Genomic DNA, 19,285 nt, shown 5'->3' on the forward strand with positions numbered 1-19,285 from the left:
CACTTCTACTTGTATCCCATAGAATACATTGCATGTATGCTTCTATTTTAAACCCAGGTTGCCAGTCTCCCATATAAGAAAGATCATTTTTTTCTTGTTTAAAGCAAACATTAATTTACAATCTAAAACTACCTGTTGACATGCAGAGCCTTTGGTTGAATAGCCATAAGAATGTCATTAAGCGGCCAAAATGGCTAACTCTGTGGTAAAGCCAGGTGACTGGATTACTTGAAGCTCCACTAATTGTCTGACAATTACATCACCTTAGGCTAGTTTAACAAGCCAACAAATCTCATGGTTTCAATCCTATTAAAGTGGAACTAATGCTAGGTGAAAAGCACGGTATGTTTAAACACAGAAACTGTGAGCACATTTCCCCATAAGTTGTAGTCATATACAGTATAATACAGGGCACTGCCTCACACAAGGTCAGCACACTTCTCTCCTGAAATGCAATTCGCTGCTGGGCCAATTCCAACGCTCTGATTGGCTATTTGTTGCTTTCACTTCAAATCAGGAAATGAGAAATGATAACAAAAATGTGCTAGTTCTCTAATCAAATGTATATTAAATGTTCAAAAGTTTTGTTGGATATTATTCTTGGAACATGACAAAAGGATAAAAAAGAAGAAAGATGACCAAATATAAATGTTGAATACTTGAAAATAGTAAAACAAGAATAATCTGATGACAAAAAAGTGTGTGTATATATATATATATATATATATACAAAGTCCAATGCAGCCGGCACTCTCATGAATAGTCACAACTGGCCTCGGTGCCCAGGAAGAAAAAGTCATACACCATATCCAATAATAAATGGCACTCCAGAGACACGTTTCAGCTGAATCAAATTGTATTAAGAAAGGCTAAGCTTTCGGGGTTTGACCCCCTTCGTCAGAGCACACAATCCTACAGCAATTTTACAAAGCAAAACATACAACATAAATACCTGCTGCCGTACAGATCCCCGCCTTCCACGCCACCGGGCGCACGCTGCTGAATACAGGAAGCACCGCTGAACAGCGTCCTTCCAGTCCCAAGCAGCAGACAGGTTGCTAAGCAACGCCTGCAGCTTGCGTTCCACGGCGGCCATGTTCAGTACGATCGCTACTACAGACAGCGCCTGCAGCCCTAGGGGGAAGAGGGAGAATACACATTAGGTAAACATAAAAAAACATACATAAAAATAAAAGCATAAATACAGAGCATGAATATATATACAAATTGAAGAAATATTAGGAAGTATTAAGTAACAGCGTTCCAATTGATTTTGTCATTCAGTCCCAGTGGATACATGGTCTTCAATCGGAAGATCCATCTAGACTCAGCGATCAATAATCGTTTTGCCCTATCGCCACCTCGTGCAGACTCTTTAACTGTATCGATCATAAAGTATTTCAAAGAGCTCAACGTATGACCCGCGGCCTTAAAGTGGCGTGCCACAGGCTGCTCCACCGTTCTGCCCAATAGGGCCAAATCGATGGCCGACCTATGGAGGCCCATGCGGACACGGAATGTCTGAGTGGTCTGGCCAACATAGTAATACCCGCAGGGGCATACTATAATGTAAACAACGTGGTCAGACCTACACGTAAAGACAGATCGAATCTCATACACTTTATTCGAATGTGGGTCTTTGAAATTTTTGCACACAACCATATGTTTGCACGTAGTGCATTTGAAACAGCTGTAACAGCCAGGGGGTTTAACATATGTATTGGGGGCTCTTGGGATATTCATCCCCGTGATGTCACTTTTAACCAGACGATCACGTAGATTACTTTGTTTTTCAGCCTTTGTTACCACTGCGAAAATCCTTCTTGAAGGATACTACCAGTTTTCTAAAACTGCTCATGGACATTCCTGCAGTCCTTGATGGAACTCTAATGTGTTGTTTAGATGTTTCTAGCCTTTATACATCTATACCCCATGATGGGGGTTTGAGGGCTATGCACTGCTTTTTAGAACAACATCTTGACAGTAGATTGTTTAATCACACCTTATTTCTTAAACTGTTGGGCCTGACTCTGGAGCGTAACTTCTTTCTTTTTGATGGTAGTTACTACCTGCAGCTGCGAGGGTGCGCAATGGGATCTGCCGTGGCACCCTCGTATGCTAATATTTTTATGTTTTTGCAGGAGGATGAGATGTTCCTGAGTCGGCCTGAGATCAGTCGGTCCCTGCTCCTGTACACCCGTTACATTGATGACATTTTCATCTTATGGACGGGTGGACGGGAGCAGTTTGACGGACTGATGTCTGAGGTGAATGCACGGGACTCAACTATTAAATTTACGTATTCCTGCAGTACTGATACAGCACAATTTCTCGATGTGGCTGTTTCCATCGTCAATAATAAAATATGTACTGATGTGTATCATAAAGACGTGGAAAGAAACACCTTCCTGATGGCCTCTAGTCATCACCCCCCGGCCCTGAAACGGGGGCTTCCCCGTTCACAGATGATGAGAGTGGCCCGGCTCATCAGTGACCCCACTAGGGTGTCGGATCAACTTGATCACCTGATTGAAAATTTTTTACAAAGGGGATATGATAGAGAGTCCTTGGAGGTACAGAAACAGCAGGTGTTGGCCATACCCCGTGCTAATCTACTTCAGTCTAATACCCGTCAAAGTAGCAGTGTCTTGCCTTGGACCAGTACATATACTGTGGCTAGTCCTTCCATCCATTATGCCACTAAGGCCCTTTGGCCTATTGTTAAGAGTGATCCTGATCTCCCGGTTTTTAAAACAATTCGCCCGCTGGCAGCCTTTAAACGGGGACGTAATCTACGTGATCGTCTGGTTAAAAGTGACATCACAGGGATGAATATCCCAAGAGCCCCCAATACATATGTTAAACCCCCTGGCTGTTACAGCTGTTTCAATTGCACTACGTGCAAACATATGGTTGTGTGCAAAAATTTCAAAGACCCACATTCGCATAAAGTGTATGAGATTCGATCTGTCTTTACGTGTAGGTCTGACCACGTTGTTTACATTATAGTATGCCCCTGCGGGTATTACTATGTTGGCCAGACCACTCAGACATTCCGTGTCCGCATGGGCCTCCATAGGTCGGCCATCGATTTGGCCCTATTGGGCAGAACGGTGGAGCAGCCTGTGGCACGCCACTTTAAGGCCGCGGGTCATACGTTGAGCTCTTTGAAATACTTTATGATCGATACAGTTAAAGAGTCTGCACGAGGTGGCGATAGGGCAAAACGATTATTGATCGCTGAGTCTAGATGGATCTTCCGATTGAAGACCATGTATCCACTGGGACTGAATGACAAAATCAATTGGAACGCTGTTACTTAATACTTCCTAATATTTCTTCAATTTGTATATGTATTCATGCTCTGTATTTATGCTTTTATTTTTATGTATGTTTTTTTATGTTTACCTAATGTGTATTCTCCCTCTTCCCCCTAGGGCTGCAGGCGCTGTCTGTAGTAGCGATCGTACTGAACATGGCCGCCGTGGAACGCAAGCTGCAGGCGTTGCTTAGCAACCTGTCTGCTGCTTGGGACTGGAAGGACGCTGTTCAGCGGTGCTTCCTGTATTCAGCAGCGTGCGCCCGGTGGCGTGGAAGGCGGGGATCTGTACGGCAGCAGGTATTTATGTTGTATGTTTTGCTTTGTAAAATTGCTGTAGGATTGTGTGCTCTGACGAAGGGGGTCAAACCCCGAAAGCTTAGCCTTTCTTAATACAATTTGATTCAGCTGAAACGTGTCTCTGGAGTGCCATTTATTATTGGATATGGTGTATGACTTTTTCTTCCTGGGCACCGAGGCCAGTTGTGACTATTCATGAGAGTGCCGGCTGCATTGGACTTTGTGTATGTGGCCACTGCTTTACAACAGTGACTAGTTGCATGGCACCTACCTACTATTAACCCGCTGTTTACCTGCATACAGCACTACCCTTCTGCTGCACTTTGCTGGAGTATCCTTTATCATCATGGACCCAGTAGGAGCATCGGCATCCCAGGACGCACCGGGATGTCTGAATGTGTCAGTCCCTATTGGGACAAAGTTTACATATACAGCTGCTGAAATTAACGATATTCTGTTTGATGAAGATCCTGCTCTGGCTCAAACCGACCAGAGCATAGATGAGTTACAGCATCATTTATTCAAGCTCCGACGGCGTGAGATTGATTTCCATCTACATGGATCCTCACTATCTGACTACTATCGTGCCAACAAGATCCCTAGGGGTTTCCGCATTCGTAATACCCCGACTATCGGACGCCACAGTCCAGAATTTGTACGGAAGTGGATCGGGATCCCTAACAGGGCGTCAATGGACCTTATGGTTCTAGTGGTGGAGGAATCCGGACGGGAGCTGCAGATCACTAAGTCCAAGATTGCTAAATTCCAAGATGAGCATAATGAAATTCTCAACAGTTCAACTAATGCTGGTGTATTGCTCAAGTTGGAGCAGCAGTGTGAGGCATATCGACGAGACCTTCTTAAGTTTAAAAGAAATAAGCGACATACTGTCGACATGGACTACGATGATAATAAGGTGTATGGGTGGCTGACTGGGGAACACCCAGAGAGACGCCCTGATCCAGGATATCGACGCCGTAAGCCGTGGCAACAGAAACAGGGTAGAAATCGCAATCGCCAGAATTACTCTAATATGACAAGCGATAGTGATTTCGCGGTTTCTGAGTCTGATGACTTAAATGAAAATCAACAGGCCCCTTTAGATCAAGCCGCCTCGGCTGCGGGGCAGCGCAGAAGAGGCCGGCCACCCGTAGGGGCAGACAGAACCGCCGAAATAAGACGCAATCCCCCTCGCCTGGTACAGGGGAAGAAACCCTGATATTTAATCTATCGGATCGCACCTTGTCCCCGATTGAAACATCGGTGCTGAAGAAGGGACTCTCTTTTGTGCCAACTAATTCGTTTGATGCCTTTGATTGGCGTTGTGAACAGCACAGACTGATGCGGAAACTGCGACTGAAAGAATTTTTCCAGTCTAAACCTTCTCAATCATCCAGTGGCTTTTTTGACCAGTTTCTTTCTAAGAACTCGAGGTCTAAATTTGACCCTATATCTAATAATCCGTCGATTAAAACATTTGGTCGCCTACTGGATGACTCGGTAAATCGGTTTATGGCAGCCCCTGGTAAAGTAAAAAAGAATTTATCCCCGATTGAAGCTGTAGCCCTTAAGCAGTTGGGCAGTTATCAAGATATCACGATTAGGCCCGCCGATAAGGGCGGGGCCATCGTGATCCAAAATCTAAAGGATTATCGAAGTGAGATTTACCAGCAACTTTCGGATGATGCAGTCTACTGCAAACTACCAGGCAACCCCACTATAAGATATCAAAGAGAACTTTCTTCTATTTTGACTACTGCTGTCAAGGAGGGTGTGCTACCAGCCAAGGTCCGTGACCGTATTACAGTGGCGGCCCCGGTGGTTCCTGTGCTGTACACCTTACCTAAGGTGCACAAAGATGCCAGGAAACCACCGGGACGCCCAATTATTTCTGCACGCGGTTCCCTATACCAGTCTGTGGCCCAATTGCTGGACTTTGTTTTTCAGCCTTTGTTACCACTGCGAAAATCCTTCTTGAAGGATACTACCAGTTTTCTAAAACTGCTCATGGACATTCCTGCAGTCCCTGATGGAACTCTAATGTGTTGTTTAGATGTTTCTAGCCTTTATACATCTATACCCCATGATGGGGGTTTGAGGGCTATGCACTGCTTTTTAGAACAACATCTTGACAGTAGATTGTTTAATCACACCTTATTTCTTAAACTGTTGGGCCTGACTCTGGAGCGTAACTTCTTTCTTTTTGATGGTAGTTACTACCTGCAGCTGCGAGGGTGCGCAATGGGATCTGCCGTGGCACCCTCGTATGCTAATATTTTTATGTTTTTGCAGGAGGATGAGATGTTCCTGAGTCGGCCTGAGATCAGTCGGTCCCTGCTCCTGTACACCCGTTACATTGATGACATTTTCATCTTATGGACGGGTGGACGGGAGCAGTTTGACGGACTGATGTCTGAGGTGAATGCACGGGACTCAACTATTAAATTTACGTATTCCTGCAGTACTGATACAGCACAATTTCTCGATGTGGCTGTTTCCATCGTCAATAATAAAATATGTACTGATGTGTATCATAAAGACGTGGAAAGAAACACCTTCCTGATGGCCTCTAGTCATCACCCCCCGGCCCTGAAACGGGGGCTTCCCCGTTCACAGATGATGAGAGTGGCCCGGCTCATCAGTGACCCCACTAGGGTGTCGGATCAACTTGATCACCTGATTGAAAAATTTTTACAAAGGGGATATGATAGAGAGTCCTTGGAGGTACAGAAACAGCAGGTGTTGGCCATACCCCGTGCTAATCTACTTCAGTCTAATACCAGTCAAAGTAGCAGTGTCTTGCCTTGGACCAGTACATATACTGTGGCTAGTCCTTCCATCCATTATGCCACTAAGGCCCTTTGGCCTATTGTTAAGAGTGATCCTGATCTCCCGGTTTTTAAAACAATTCGCCCGCTGGCAGCCTTTAAACGGGGACGTAATCTACGTGATCGTCTGGTTAAAAGTGACATCACGGGGATGAATATCCCAAGAGCCCCCAATACATATGTTAAACCCCCTGGCTGTTACAGCTGTTTCAATTGCACTACGTGCAAACATATGGTTGTGTGCAAAAATTTCAAAGACCCACATTCGAATAAAGTGTATGAGATTCGATCTGTCTTTACGTGTAGGTCTGACCACGTTGTTTACATTATAGTATGCCCCTGCGGGTATTACTATGTTGGCCAGACCACTCAGACATTCCGTGTCCGCATGGGCCTCCATAGGTCGGCCATCGATTTGGCCCTATTGGGCAGAACGGTGGAGCAGCCTGTGGCACGCCACTTTAAGGCCGCGGGCCATACGTTGAGCTCTTTGAAATACTTTATGATCGATACAGTTAAAGAGTCTGCACGAGGTGGCGATAGGGCAAAATGATTATTGATCGCTGAGTCTAGATGGATCTTCCGATTGAAGACCATGTATCCACTGGGACTGAATGACAAAATCAATTGGAACGCTGTTACTTAATACTTCCTAATATTTCTTCAATTTGTATATGTATTCATGCTCTGTATTTATGCTTTTATTTTTATGTATGTTTTTTTATGTTTACCTAATGTGTATTCTCCCTCTTCCCCCTAGGGCTGCAGGCGCTGTCTGTAGTAGCGATCGTACTGAACATGGCCGCCGTGGAACGCAAGCTGCAGGCGTTGCTTAGCAACCTGTCTGCTGCTTGGGACTGGAAGGACGCTGTTCAGCGGTGCTTCCTGTATTCAGCAGCGTGCGCCCGGTGGCGTGGAAGGCGGGGATCTGTACGGCAGCAGGTATTTATGTTGTATGTTTTGCTTTGTAAAATTGCTGTAGGATTGTGTGCTCTGACGAAGGGGGTCAAACCCCGAAAGCTTAGCCTTTCTTAATACAATTTGATTCAGCTGAAACGTGTCTCTGGAGTGCCATTTATTATTGGATATGGTATATATATATATATATATATATATATATATATATATATATATATCCAGGGTGAAGGACCGGCACTCCCCACGATCGTCCAATAATGCTGCGTGCCTTTGCTGTATATTATAGAAAGCAAGAATCCTCTGGGGATAAGCACGTCACTGCAGCCAATATTATTAAGGCAAAAAGTTCCGTTTATTAGCCTCATAATAAACTGAACTTTTTGCCTTAATGATATTGGCTGCAGTGACGTGCTTATCCCCAGAGGATTCTTGCTTTCTATATATATATATATATATATATATATATATATATAGGTGACGGCGGCACTCGTCTCATAGAATAAATGATGACCAGGACTGGATAAGTTCCCCAACGTTTTGAGGCGTTGTGCCTCTTTATCAAGGTGCAGAAAGACGTCTTTCTGCACCCTGATAAAGAGGCACAACGCCTCGAAAAGTTGGGGAACTTATCCAGTCTCCTGGTCATCATTTATTCTACGAGACGAGTGCCGCCGTCACCCAGCTCTAAATACCCTGAGGTCCTCTCAGGTTCATTCTAAACGGGGGGCACCGTGTTACCTAAACGGTTGGGCGTGGCCTAAACTGACAACGCTGTGCTTTTGGAGTTCCTGACCACGGAGGCCCTGGCGGCGGCGAAAAGGCTGGTCCCGGCTATTCAAGTCGTTGGTGCACCATGTTGGATATTACTGTGGCAAGCTGTTTGCTGTTATCTATGATGTATGTGAGCCTGCACTTTTAGTCAAATTTGTTTTACACTTTGCTCATATCTGCGCTTTTTCTCCAATTTCTTTCTACATGTGATTGGGAAAATTAAAGCTAAGGTCTGGCTTTATTTGGAGAGAGCTGCACTACATCCTGACCCAAGGACGCACTCCTATTTTCTGAAGCTTGTGGCTGTGCGCAGTCTGGATCTACATTCTGTATATATATATATATATATATATATATATATATATATATATATATATATATATATATATATATATATATATAGAAGAAAAGTTCAAGTCGGCACTCTCTCATAGGTGGAAAAGGAAATATATGCCCTGGTGCCTTGTAATGCGTCTGCAACGCAAATATAACAATACCAAAGTCGATACCAGCACTCAAGGGACTTATCAAACAATAGACAAACTCAGATGTCTGTGAAGCGACGTTTCGGTTTATTACAACCTTTTTAAGCTTGAAAAAGGTTGTAATAAACCGAAACGTCGCTTCACAGACATCTGAGTTTGTCTATTGTTTGATAAGTCCCTTGAGTGCTGGTATCGACTTTGGTATTGTTATATATATATATATATATATATATATATATACACACACACACATATATACACACACACATTTACCTGTTTAAGTTGCAGAATGTCACAGAAGGGAATTCAATTTTATCAACGTATTGGATAGTGACTGAAGTAGTGGTTGGCCAGCTGAAATAATTGGCGACGCGTGTGAAGATTTGCGAAGAGGCTCCAATGACAGATGCTGATACAACAGTCATCCACAAAACTCTACGGATCTGTCCGCGTATTCCAGTGTTTCTGCGATCTATGAGGTTATGTAATCCATGGAATGAGGTGGAAACTACAAATTCTTGGTTATACTTCTTCCGTTCTTCTACAGATGGAGCACAATGCTTTTCAGCAAAGGAACGGATTTTATACCAATATTCTAGGATGAGAGAAATCTTTCAAATTAATTTAAATTTTTTTATATATACTTTATTTCTTTTCTCCTAAAAATACATCACGTAGAAGAGTAGAGAGAGGACTATAACATTTCTTCCTTTTACAACAGATTTTACATAATACAAAAAGCAAACATTAAGATAGATACAATACATACATATCAAAGAAATATGACACAAAAAAAATCCGTTCCTACCTCATTCATCCCTACCTTAATATGTTCTTATTGATATCTTTAAGATGAGAAATCGATATGACTAAATAAGTTTATAATAGCCATAGAGGAGTTGTCTCCTCAAAGGGAGTTCCATATCCCAATTTCTAACCTCACAACAGCTTGTCTCAGGTATTTGTAAATAGTGCCCATAGTTGCCATTTTTTGGCTGATTCTTTATGGTGACTCCTTCACTCCATTTTATAAACATTTTAATTTATTTTACGAATAATCATTGATATACTTGGAATCTGCTCCTGCTTCCAAAACTGTGCTATGCATGTTTTAGCTGCCATGAGTATATGTAAGATAATATATCTCTGCAATACTTCAATATCTGTCTGAAATAGATGGAGCAGAATCAGTTGAGGGGTAAGCTTCAGTCTAAGCAGTTTAGTCTTTCCCATTGGGCTTAATGGGCAGTTGTCCAGAGGCCCAAGGATTCTAGGGGCTGATGACCCTCCACTGGATTATGTTAGTATGGTGTGCGCTGCACCTGTCCTTTAAAGCACCAGTGGCAGCCTCTAGGCTGTTTGTCCTGCTGTGCTTACCATCCCTGCGTGTGGGCGTCCCACTTGGTCCCCGCATGCTGTCTCCTGTGAGTGACAGTGCACCCAGCGAGTCTCTTATCAGTGCACCTTTCACGACACTGAGGAGAAGCTCACGCTGTGACAGAGCTGTCTGTTAGTGCGTTTAGTGCTGAGGTGATCCCCCCCCCAGAACAGCAGCCAATAGCAGTCTCCATTACCCCCTTAGGGAATGCATTATAGGGTATTTTTTATTCCCGTCAATGGGTTAGAAGGGGCTCCAGAGCATTGCTTTGCCCAGTAGCCTGCACTTCTGTTAAGATGACCCTGAGTCTAAGTTGACACACCTGATGAATCAGGGCTCCTATTTCCTCCCATAGGGGCATGAGTTTTTTTTACAATCATATCTCCGACATCTTCCCTGCATCTCCAGTATGCGTCAGTCATGCCGGGCCACGCTCTGTGTATCTTAGCTGGGGTCCAATACATATGGTAATATATTCTAATATATCTCTCAATATATGGTCAGCACAGATGGTGTAATAGTAAGCATTACTGAGGTCATGTGTTTGATTCCCACCTTGACTCTAACTATGCAGAATTTGTATATTCTTCCTTTGCTTTTGTGGGTTGCCTCCAGGTACTCCGGTTTTCTCCCACAATCCAAAAAATATACTGGTAGTCTAATCGGCTCCCAACAAACCCTAGAATGTCTGTGTGTGTGCAGGGCCGTCTTAACAGCAGTGTGGGCCCCTGGGCAAAGCAATGCACTGGGGCCCTTACCAATTCTCCCCTCCTAGGGGTGGGGGGTGCTATCAGCAGCAGCTTTGATGTCCCACGGGAGCAGGGGTGCTCTATCTTCCATTCAACATGTAGGACCTGGAGCAGTAACTTCTGCTAATTACTCCTTTACTGCACAGGTGGTGGGAGGGAGAACACTAACGTGTGGAAGGGGGCACTGAGCTGAATGTAGGGTCCCTTGTAAATGACTTCCAGGGAGGTAGGGGGTGTTTTATACGCAGGGGAGGGTTGGATAGCGGAGTGGGCTTAATATTCGTCATTTTCCGGGTGGAAGGGCAGCTTGTTTGACTGCAGATATCGCCATTATCTGAAAATATATATCTTAGTCTTCAATAGTATAAAAACCTAGAGTCCCACCTTTCAGGAGGTGCTGGGAACTTGGGGATCAGAGATCAGGAGCCAGAGCAATCCATTGACAAAAATATAAAACTGTACACCAGACGTTTGGAGCAGGGACCGGCTGCTGGAAGGCTGATATCTCTTGTTTTGGGCATGATAGAGACAAGCCGCTAGTGTCGACAGAAAGGGTCCTAGCTTTTGGAATATATTCTCCGAGAAACTCGAAGTCAGAGAGAACCTGAGAAATATGACTGGGAATTGCAATTAACAGATCAGATGTGGACTGCTGCTTTGAAGTTAGATATCTCCAGTTCCCCAGGGCCGATTTTCAAAATTCTGGTATCCCTGGAAAAAGGGGATCCTCAGCTATCAGGATTGGGCCCTTATACACCTGGGGCCCCTGAGCAAGTGCCCATTAAGCCCATACGAAAAGACGGCCCTGTGTGTGTATGTACATGTTGTAGGGTATATAAATTGTAAGCTCTGTAGAAATATTCTCTGTAAAATATTTTCTGTAAATGTGCTTTGGAATATGTGTGCGCTATATAAATAAATTGATAAATAAATAGATATATGTAGAAGATTTTATTCAGAGACCTAAACAATTTTTTTTTTTTGCCATTTAGTCTTCTCCAGATTTTTTATATCTCATGTATCTTTATAAAATATTAAAATTCCTTCCTTTTTCCCCTTGGTTTTAAGGATCCGGAGGAAATCCACGCAAGCACGGGGAGAATATACAACTTCACATAGTTAGGGCCATGGTGGGAATCGAACTCATGACCTCAGCACTGTGAGACAGTAATGCTAACCATTACACCATCTGTGCTGCCCTGGTGTCTTAATGCATCCATAGAGTTACTGAGGATGTCAACAATCAAATCGCCTGTGACCAATCCTACATTTATGTACGTGGTTAATTGGATCTGCATAATCTTGCATCTTCTGCATACTGAATTGCAGCTGCATAGGCTTTAGCATACCAATCTGAATCAGGATATTTATAAAGAATAATAGTATATAGGGATCACCGTCAGTATAGTTTTAATATTAACCAGTGCTAATAAGATCTAGCTAAAGGCAAACCTGTACAATTTGGGTATATTTCAACTTCCTATTTTGTAAGGGAAAACCAAATACTTCTGGTTACAGTACGTTTTTATTGAACACAGACATTGGATCATAACCACACCAAATATCAATTCTGTTACTGTATGCATAAGACTACACAAACAATACATTTAAAAACTAAAACCATGTGGTAGCAGGGAGTAAGAAATGACAAATGACAAAGGCTTAGAAAATGTACATACCACTACTCTCAGGTGCTGGGGACTCTTGGTCCATTGTGCTGGAAAGGTAACAGAAATCAGTGCATTGTGTATGCTCGTATGTACATTTTATGGAAGGTCTGGCGTGGGAGGAATGATCACTATCAAAGCATAACTCAGTTGTTAGCCTGCTTTTGTTGCTAAACTGCACTTCCAAGCTAGTAATGACACTACACTAATGTAATGTCTATAAAACATGGATTAGGTAAACATCATGAGTGTACAGAGGAGATATTTATTCAACATTGCATAATGTCAGTAGGTAAGACATGACTACTTGTTCAATCACGGATTGAGAGAGTTTGAATAATTAGGGTGGTATTCAATTGCGGATTACGACTGTCGGAACGTTTTTGAGCTTTTTCATACCTTACCATCCGATTGGGAATGGTAACTTAAGCCGAGTGCAGCGAGGCACAGAGCATGGCGAGTGAAATGAGCGAATTGGGGACCACATACTCAGGTGCCGTCACATCAGAAAAACTCACGTGTCAACCTTTTCTGTAACAACCTTTTGCTTCCATAGAAGTTTCCACCTAGAGGTCCGGAATTTTACTGGACAGACCATTTGCCCCTTGGGTTCTTAGGTATTGATGGAGATGGCAGAGGAGAACTGGTTCTGACAGTTCATTTATTAATCCGGGAGTAGGAGCAGAGGGTTCAATGCAGTGGCGTAAGTTTGTCCCAGTTGCCCGGAGGTAAAATAAATATTGGTGGCCCCCCCCCCCCCCAACACACAATCTTATATAAATATATGTATGAGTGTATGTATTTTTTTTTTTTTAAACAATATTTTTCTTTATTGAAGCATGACATACAATAAATGCGTATAGTAGGTACATTTCCACTGTGCTGACCACAGTCCGCAATCACATAGATTTGTACATAAAAAGAATAAACCAGTTGTCACAAACATTTAACAGCAGTGTCTTTATGTTACAGACAACAACATAATGTATAAAAGGGAAGACATAGAAGTATTTCTGGATCCGAGCCTATGCCCTTCCTAGTCCCAGCTAAGGAGGCACATCATGTACTGCAAGTGATATTGGGGGGTCCTGAGCACACATTCGTGTTTCATACCACATGGTGTTTTTGAAACACTTCCATATTTGTTCCTTCATAGGGTCTGACAGGGTCTCTATGTAGCTTTCCCATGTTTCGAAAAATTTCTCCGTGAATTTTTCTTTTTGTAATGAGGCCTCCAGCCACTCCATTCTAAAAATGTGGGATAATTTATTCAAAAACATTGAAAACGGGGGGGCTGTGGGTTGTATCCATAATTGGAGGATGCATTTTTTTGCAGCAGCGGATACTATTATCAGTAACTTTTTGACCCCCAGTGCTATTCGAGTACGTTCCGGTGTTATACCGAATATCGCCCATTCAGGTGTCAGGGGTAGGCAATTTACTAATTGTTGAGTGACGAATCTCCAGACCTGGATCCAAAACCTCCGTATTATTGGGCATTCCCACAGGCAGTGAAATATGTCCGCCCTTGGGGAGCCACATCTAGGACATGAATGAGTCGCTAGTGTTCCCATGAGATATCTACGGTGTGGTGATAGATATGTTTTATGGAGTACATTTAAGAATAATTCGGTATAAGATGTCGCTGATACCAGCTTAACCGATATATCAAATATTCGCAATATTGTTTTAATGGTAAGGGCTGGGAATTGGCTTTTCCATTGTGCTAATCCTGTTTGTTGGGTCTCGTAATCGATGGGGACATGGAGAAATAGGTAGTGCACAGAAATTGCCTTAAAAGAGGGGTTCGGTGTCGCTAATAAGGTATCCAGTGGATTATTATAATCTTTAGGGGAAAGTATCCTGGAAAGACTAGCTACGTAGTGTTGGGCTTGTAAATAAGCCATGGGGAAGGGTTCTAGCATTGGGAATTTCTCCACGGCCTGTGCAAACTGTAACGGCTTCATAGTCTCACAATCCATTAGCTGCCTAGCAGTTTTTAAGCCCTGTCTGTCCCACAGGGAGAAGGGGTGACCAGCAAGCCCATTTTGGAAAGAGGGGTTACGTACAAAGGATAGGAATAATGATGTATGTGAGTTTATTGTTTGTTTGTGGCGTAATATGTGCCACACTTTTCTGGTGGACATTAAGAGTGGGTTATTTCGAATTGACAAAGGGATTTCTTCATCAAGAAGATGTAGGAAAGAGGTTATATTGATACCAGTCAGGAAAGCACCCTCTAGAGCGGTGTTGGAGTAGATACTTTCTCCATGTATCCAATCACGGAGGTAACGTAGATGAGAGGCATAACTATATTCAGTTATGTTAGGTAAGTTAACACCGCCATTGGATCTTTGATGTTGTAATTTGACCATACTAATTTTAGCCCTTTAACCGTTCCAAATGAATGTGCGGATGATTTTGTCAATCTCTAAGGCATCTTTTTTGGTGAGCAGAATTGGAAGGGATTGTAGTGGGTATAGTATTCTGGGGAATAGGATCATTTTGACCAAGTTTGCTCGTCCTAAGTACGAGAGAGTTAAGTGACGCCAGCGTTCTGTGTCTTCCCGCATAGTGCGTATTATATTTTTTAAGTTAAGGGTGTACAAGGAAGCAAGATTTTTTGGGAGCTGTATCCCTAGGTAAGTGATGGCTTTAGTTGCCCATTTAATGGGGATGTCCCCATGCCACTTGGGGAGCCTGTAGCCCGGTTTTAGATAAAGAGCGGTGGATTTGTCAAAGTTAACCTCAAACCCGGATACCGATCCAAATTCCCTGACACGGTCCATCAACGGCCCAAGGGTCCTCCTGGGTTTGGAGATAAATAAAAGAACATCGTCGGCAAAAGCCGATATCTTAATCTCCGTATGACCCAAGCCGATGCCCCTAAATTGTGTCCAGCTTTGTAATAGAGTGTATGTATTTTATGGATATTATGTTTAGAATAAAGTGTGACATCTATGGTCCTGCTAGGAGAAGAAGTCAGCCACAAAAGCCATATCAACGGCTTTCAATTAGCTAATTCAAACTCACAGGGGAGGAGAGGTGCCCCCTTGGTAGCAGGAGCCCGGCGGCAGTTGACTCCATTGCCTCCCAGAGTTCTGCCTCTGGTTCAATGGTAGAAACCCTATTATGCCCAAAAATGACATGCAAACAGCTCTGTCAACCAGACACCTCACAAATATGGTTGCACAACTTTACCTAGATCCATTCAAAGCATGGCACATCCCCTTTCCAACTTTAGCAGTTGTGAATTGCACCAAGTTTTGACCTCCCATAGCAGAGTTGGGTGCACATGTGGGAGGCCTGGACAAACTTCTGTGACCTTCAGGGGTGCAGTAACCTTTGTCTCCAGAGATTAACACCATATCATGTAAATCACAACCCACTGTGCTTGCTTTGGACCATGGCCCTTTTTCAGATCTGATTGCAGTACAATTTTTTGGGGGAAATGGGCAAAACCATGTGCACTGCAGGTGGGGCAGATGTAACATGTGCTAAGAGAGTTAGATTTGGGTGGGGTGTGTTGAAACTGAAATCTAAATTGCAGTGTAAAAATAATGCAGCCATTATTTACCCTGCACAGAAACAAAATAACTCATACAAATCTAACTCTCTCTTGACATGTTACATCTGGCCCACCTGCAGTGCACATGGTTTTGCCCATTTTCCAAACAAATTTGTACTGCGATCAGATCTGCATAAATCCCATGTCTGGCCTAAAGCTCATGGGATTTATGTTTTGCAGATAACTTGGTTTCACATATCTCTCATCGAGACTTACAGGGTAACAGTGCTTTCTGTCACCAGAAGGTAACAACACCAACTGCCCGCCCAATCACTCATATTGGTAGATGGGTCCAAGAAGACTGGATATGGGGGTCATTCATTTTCCATGGATCTGGGAAAAGTGACTTAATTTACAAACTGAACTCAGATCAGTATTGGCCATATTGGTATTTACAATCCCGGGATTAGACTGCGCAGTCTAATACCGGACAACATCTGAGCACCTGCTCAGATGCTGCCCGGCCTCTTTTGACTCTGGCAATGCGATTCTGTGCAGCGAGACATGGTCAGAGGTCACGCTGTGTTCTCAGAAGCACTGCCACCTCGCCCCCTGGTTTATTGCTAATATCACTGCCCACACCATCTCCCCCGAAAGGACCGCCACCCCGCCCGCGTGAGTAAATGTGCAGGACACAGTGTGTTTTTTTATTAGGGATGCCGGGATTAAGCATTTTTCAATTCTGATTCACAGAATTGAAAAAATTCCCTGGGATTGGCAATCTTAAATAAGATGAAAACCTCCTAAATTCACAGTCCAATTCATGGCTACTATGCCTGCGGTCCTGTCAGTATTGGTGTGTTACCAGGCCAGTGTCTCCAAAAGTGTAGAAATACAAGGGCATAAGTGCACGCATATACACACACACACAGGGCCACCAATAGGGGGTGCTGTGGGTACAGTTGTCCCTGGCCCCGGCCACTGGAAGGGCCCGGGCAGCTCATTTTGCCCACCACAACCCCTCCCCCTACTGCCTCCGCTGAGCTGAACAAAGCAGATCCTGGAGCGCATGGTTATTCAACCCAGGACACCAGCAGCCAATTAAAATCAAATCGGCTGCCAGTACGCAAGCTCTGATTGGCTCACCAGCCGGTGTTGCATTTTAATTGGCCGCCTGCATCCTGAGTTGAAGAAGCCTGCATTCCGGGACCTTCGGGCTGCAGCTCAGCGCAAGAGGAAATGGGGGAGCAGGAGCCGGGTCACGGTAAGTCAAGTGAGGAGGGGGAGGGGGGACCCGGACTGGAAATGAGTCCCGGGTCTCAAAATTCCTGGTGGTGGGCACACACACACAAACCAGTCTTGTGTAATATGTAAATAAAGCAGTCAGTGTGAGTAGTAATTGGCCTATACTATATATAATAAATTCCTTGCTAAGTTTATTCTAAGAACTTTTTCAGTAATTGATAGTGATTACTGTAGAGGTATTTGGTTTTGAGGGAATATTACTATTTTGTTATTTTGTTATAGTGCAGGTAATGTTGAAGAGCAACACAAGAGGGAGCATCATTGCCATTTGTAGGAATACAATATTATCAGGCACGCTTAATAGTATGGTTTGGCAAGTCTATATATGTAATTACAGTAGTTCTGCGCGTTATCTATCTATCTGTCAGAAGGATGATTTGAGAAAGTGTCTCCCCAGGTAGGAGGTACTGTGAATACTGTTTATACACTGAGACTGCAAACACACTTCTACAGTGGAATAAACTGCAAAAAGTACACGAACATATGTATCACAGGGTTGCTGACCCTCCCGGAATTACCGGAAGTCTCCCGAAAATCGGGTCCCCCTCCCGGCCCCCCGGAAGGATGGCCAACCCTCCCGGAATCAGGGGGACCCCCAGTGAGCCCCCCAAACGCAGCATTGAAATGCCGCAATCTGCGGGTCTCAGAGAAGGGGGCGGAGCTAAAATGACACACTCGTGTCCATGGAGAGAAGTGATTTCGAGTATTTCCCGTAATGGGGGCGGGGCTTAATGACATCACAGTCAAGACCCCCCCGAACGGGTAATGAAAGTCTCCTCTCCGGGCTTCTCCCGGAGACAAGCATTTTAAAGTTGGCAACCCTAATGCATCAATGATCCAATTTCCTGCAAAGGGTGCATTGTGTCATTGCTATGTCATTTCAATGCCGGCACCCTTTGGGCCTAATTCAGACCCATTTGCAAGAGGCCAAATTCGGCCCCTTAATCAGCCCACTTAAATCAGCCCACCACCCACAGCCCAGGGGTGGCAAGGTCAGCCCTGTGCTTCAGCCCTGGACGGGTTAAGCCTGGTGGGGGTGGGGGGGGTTATTGGGGGGGTCCCCACTCGCCCAGTGACCCCATCTGACCAGTCAGGGTGTTAATTTTTCAGCCGATGGACCTTTCATCAAAAGAGCCCACCAGCTGTGGCATTAAACCACTGGCTGTTGGAGCCCGGTGCTGGTTCCAAAATACGGGGGACCCCTATTATTTATATCCCCCATATTTTTGTAATCAAGACCAGTCCAAGAGCCCAGTGCTGATTTCCTAAATTCGGAGGGACCCCATCACTTTTTTTCAATGTATTTGGTAAACTAGAACCGGCTCCAAGAGCCCGGAGCTGGTTATGCTTGGGCGGGGTAGGGGGAACCCATGCCATTTTTAAAAAATTTTAACAAAATACTGCACATTCATGTTACTAAAATCCCACACCTTTACTAAAAATCACACATATTTGTTACAAGAAAAAATCACACCCTATTACTGTACATCTCGCCTTGTACCGCAGCTTCTTTCTAGGTCATTAAGCTATACCATAGTTACAACGTGATCCACATTCATCCAGTAGTTTTTGCATGATGCCACAACAAACAGACATTAAGAAATAATCATTTGTCTCCATAGCTCATAAATAGAAGGGTCGACACTGTATAACAGTGTCGTAATCAGGGCGCTGTGTGCAATTAAAGCAAAAAAAGAAAAATATTTTAATTATGTAGAAATAGTATAAATATATTATTTATATAAAAATTTCAGCTGCAGCTTTCGGAGTGTGAGTACACAACAACTGACCTCTTTCTGGACATACATAAAGTATGACCAGATGAGGACCAGAAGAAAATATATAGTCAAGAAAAGGATAGGATAGCTGCGCTAATTATTATATATCAAGCACCAGATTCAGTATGAATTCCCGGCGGTCGGGATCCCGGCGTTCAAAATCCCGATGCCGGAATCCCGACCGCCGAAATCCCGTGGATCGCCCCCCCTTGCGGGCTCGCTGTGCTCGGCACGCTAATTTATTCTCCCTCCAGGGGTGTCGTGGACACCCACGGAGGG

General features: G+C 43.9%; 1 protein-coding gene across 1 annotated transcript in view; it reads right to left on the bottom strand.

Moving 5' to 3' along the window:
- The window catches only part of ASIC5 (acid sensing ion channel subunit family member 5), a 55,884-nt gene that overhangs the window by 21,883 nt on the left and 14,716 nt on the right, over positions 1 to 19,285 (bottom strand). Inside the window, exon 2 of the mRNA XM_083156869.1 lies at positions 8,895 to 9,216. Coding sequence (XP_083012995.1) covers positions 8,895 to 9,216 — 322 coding nt within the window. The remainder of the gene's footprint in view (positions 1 to 8,894; positions 9,217 to 19,285) is intronic.

Source organism: Crinia signifera, chromosome 1 (assembly GCF_055691185.1).
Source record: "Crinia signifera chromosome 1, ASM5569118v1, whole genome shotgun sequence".
Taxonomy (NCBI): Eukaryota; Metazoa; Chordata; class Amphibia; order Anura; family Myobatrachidae; genus Crinia; species Crinia signifera.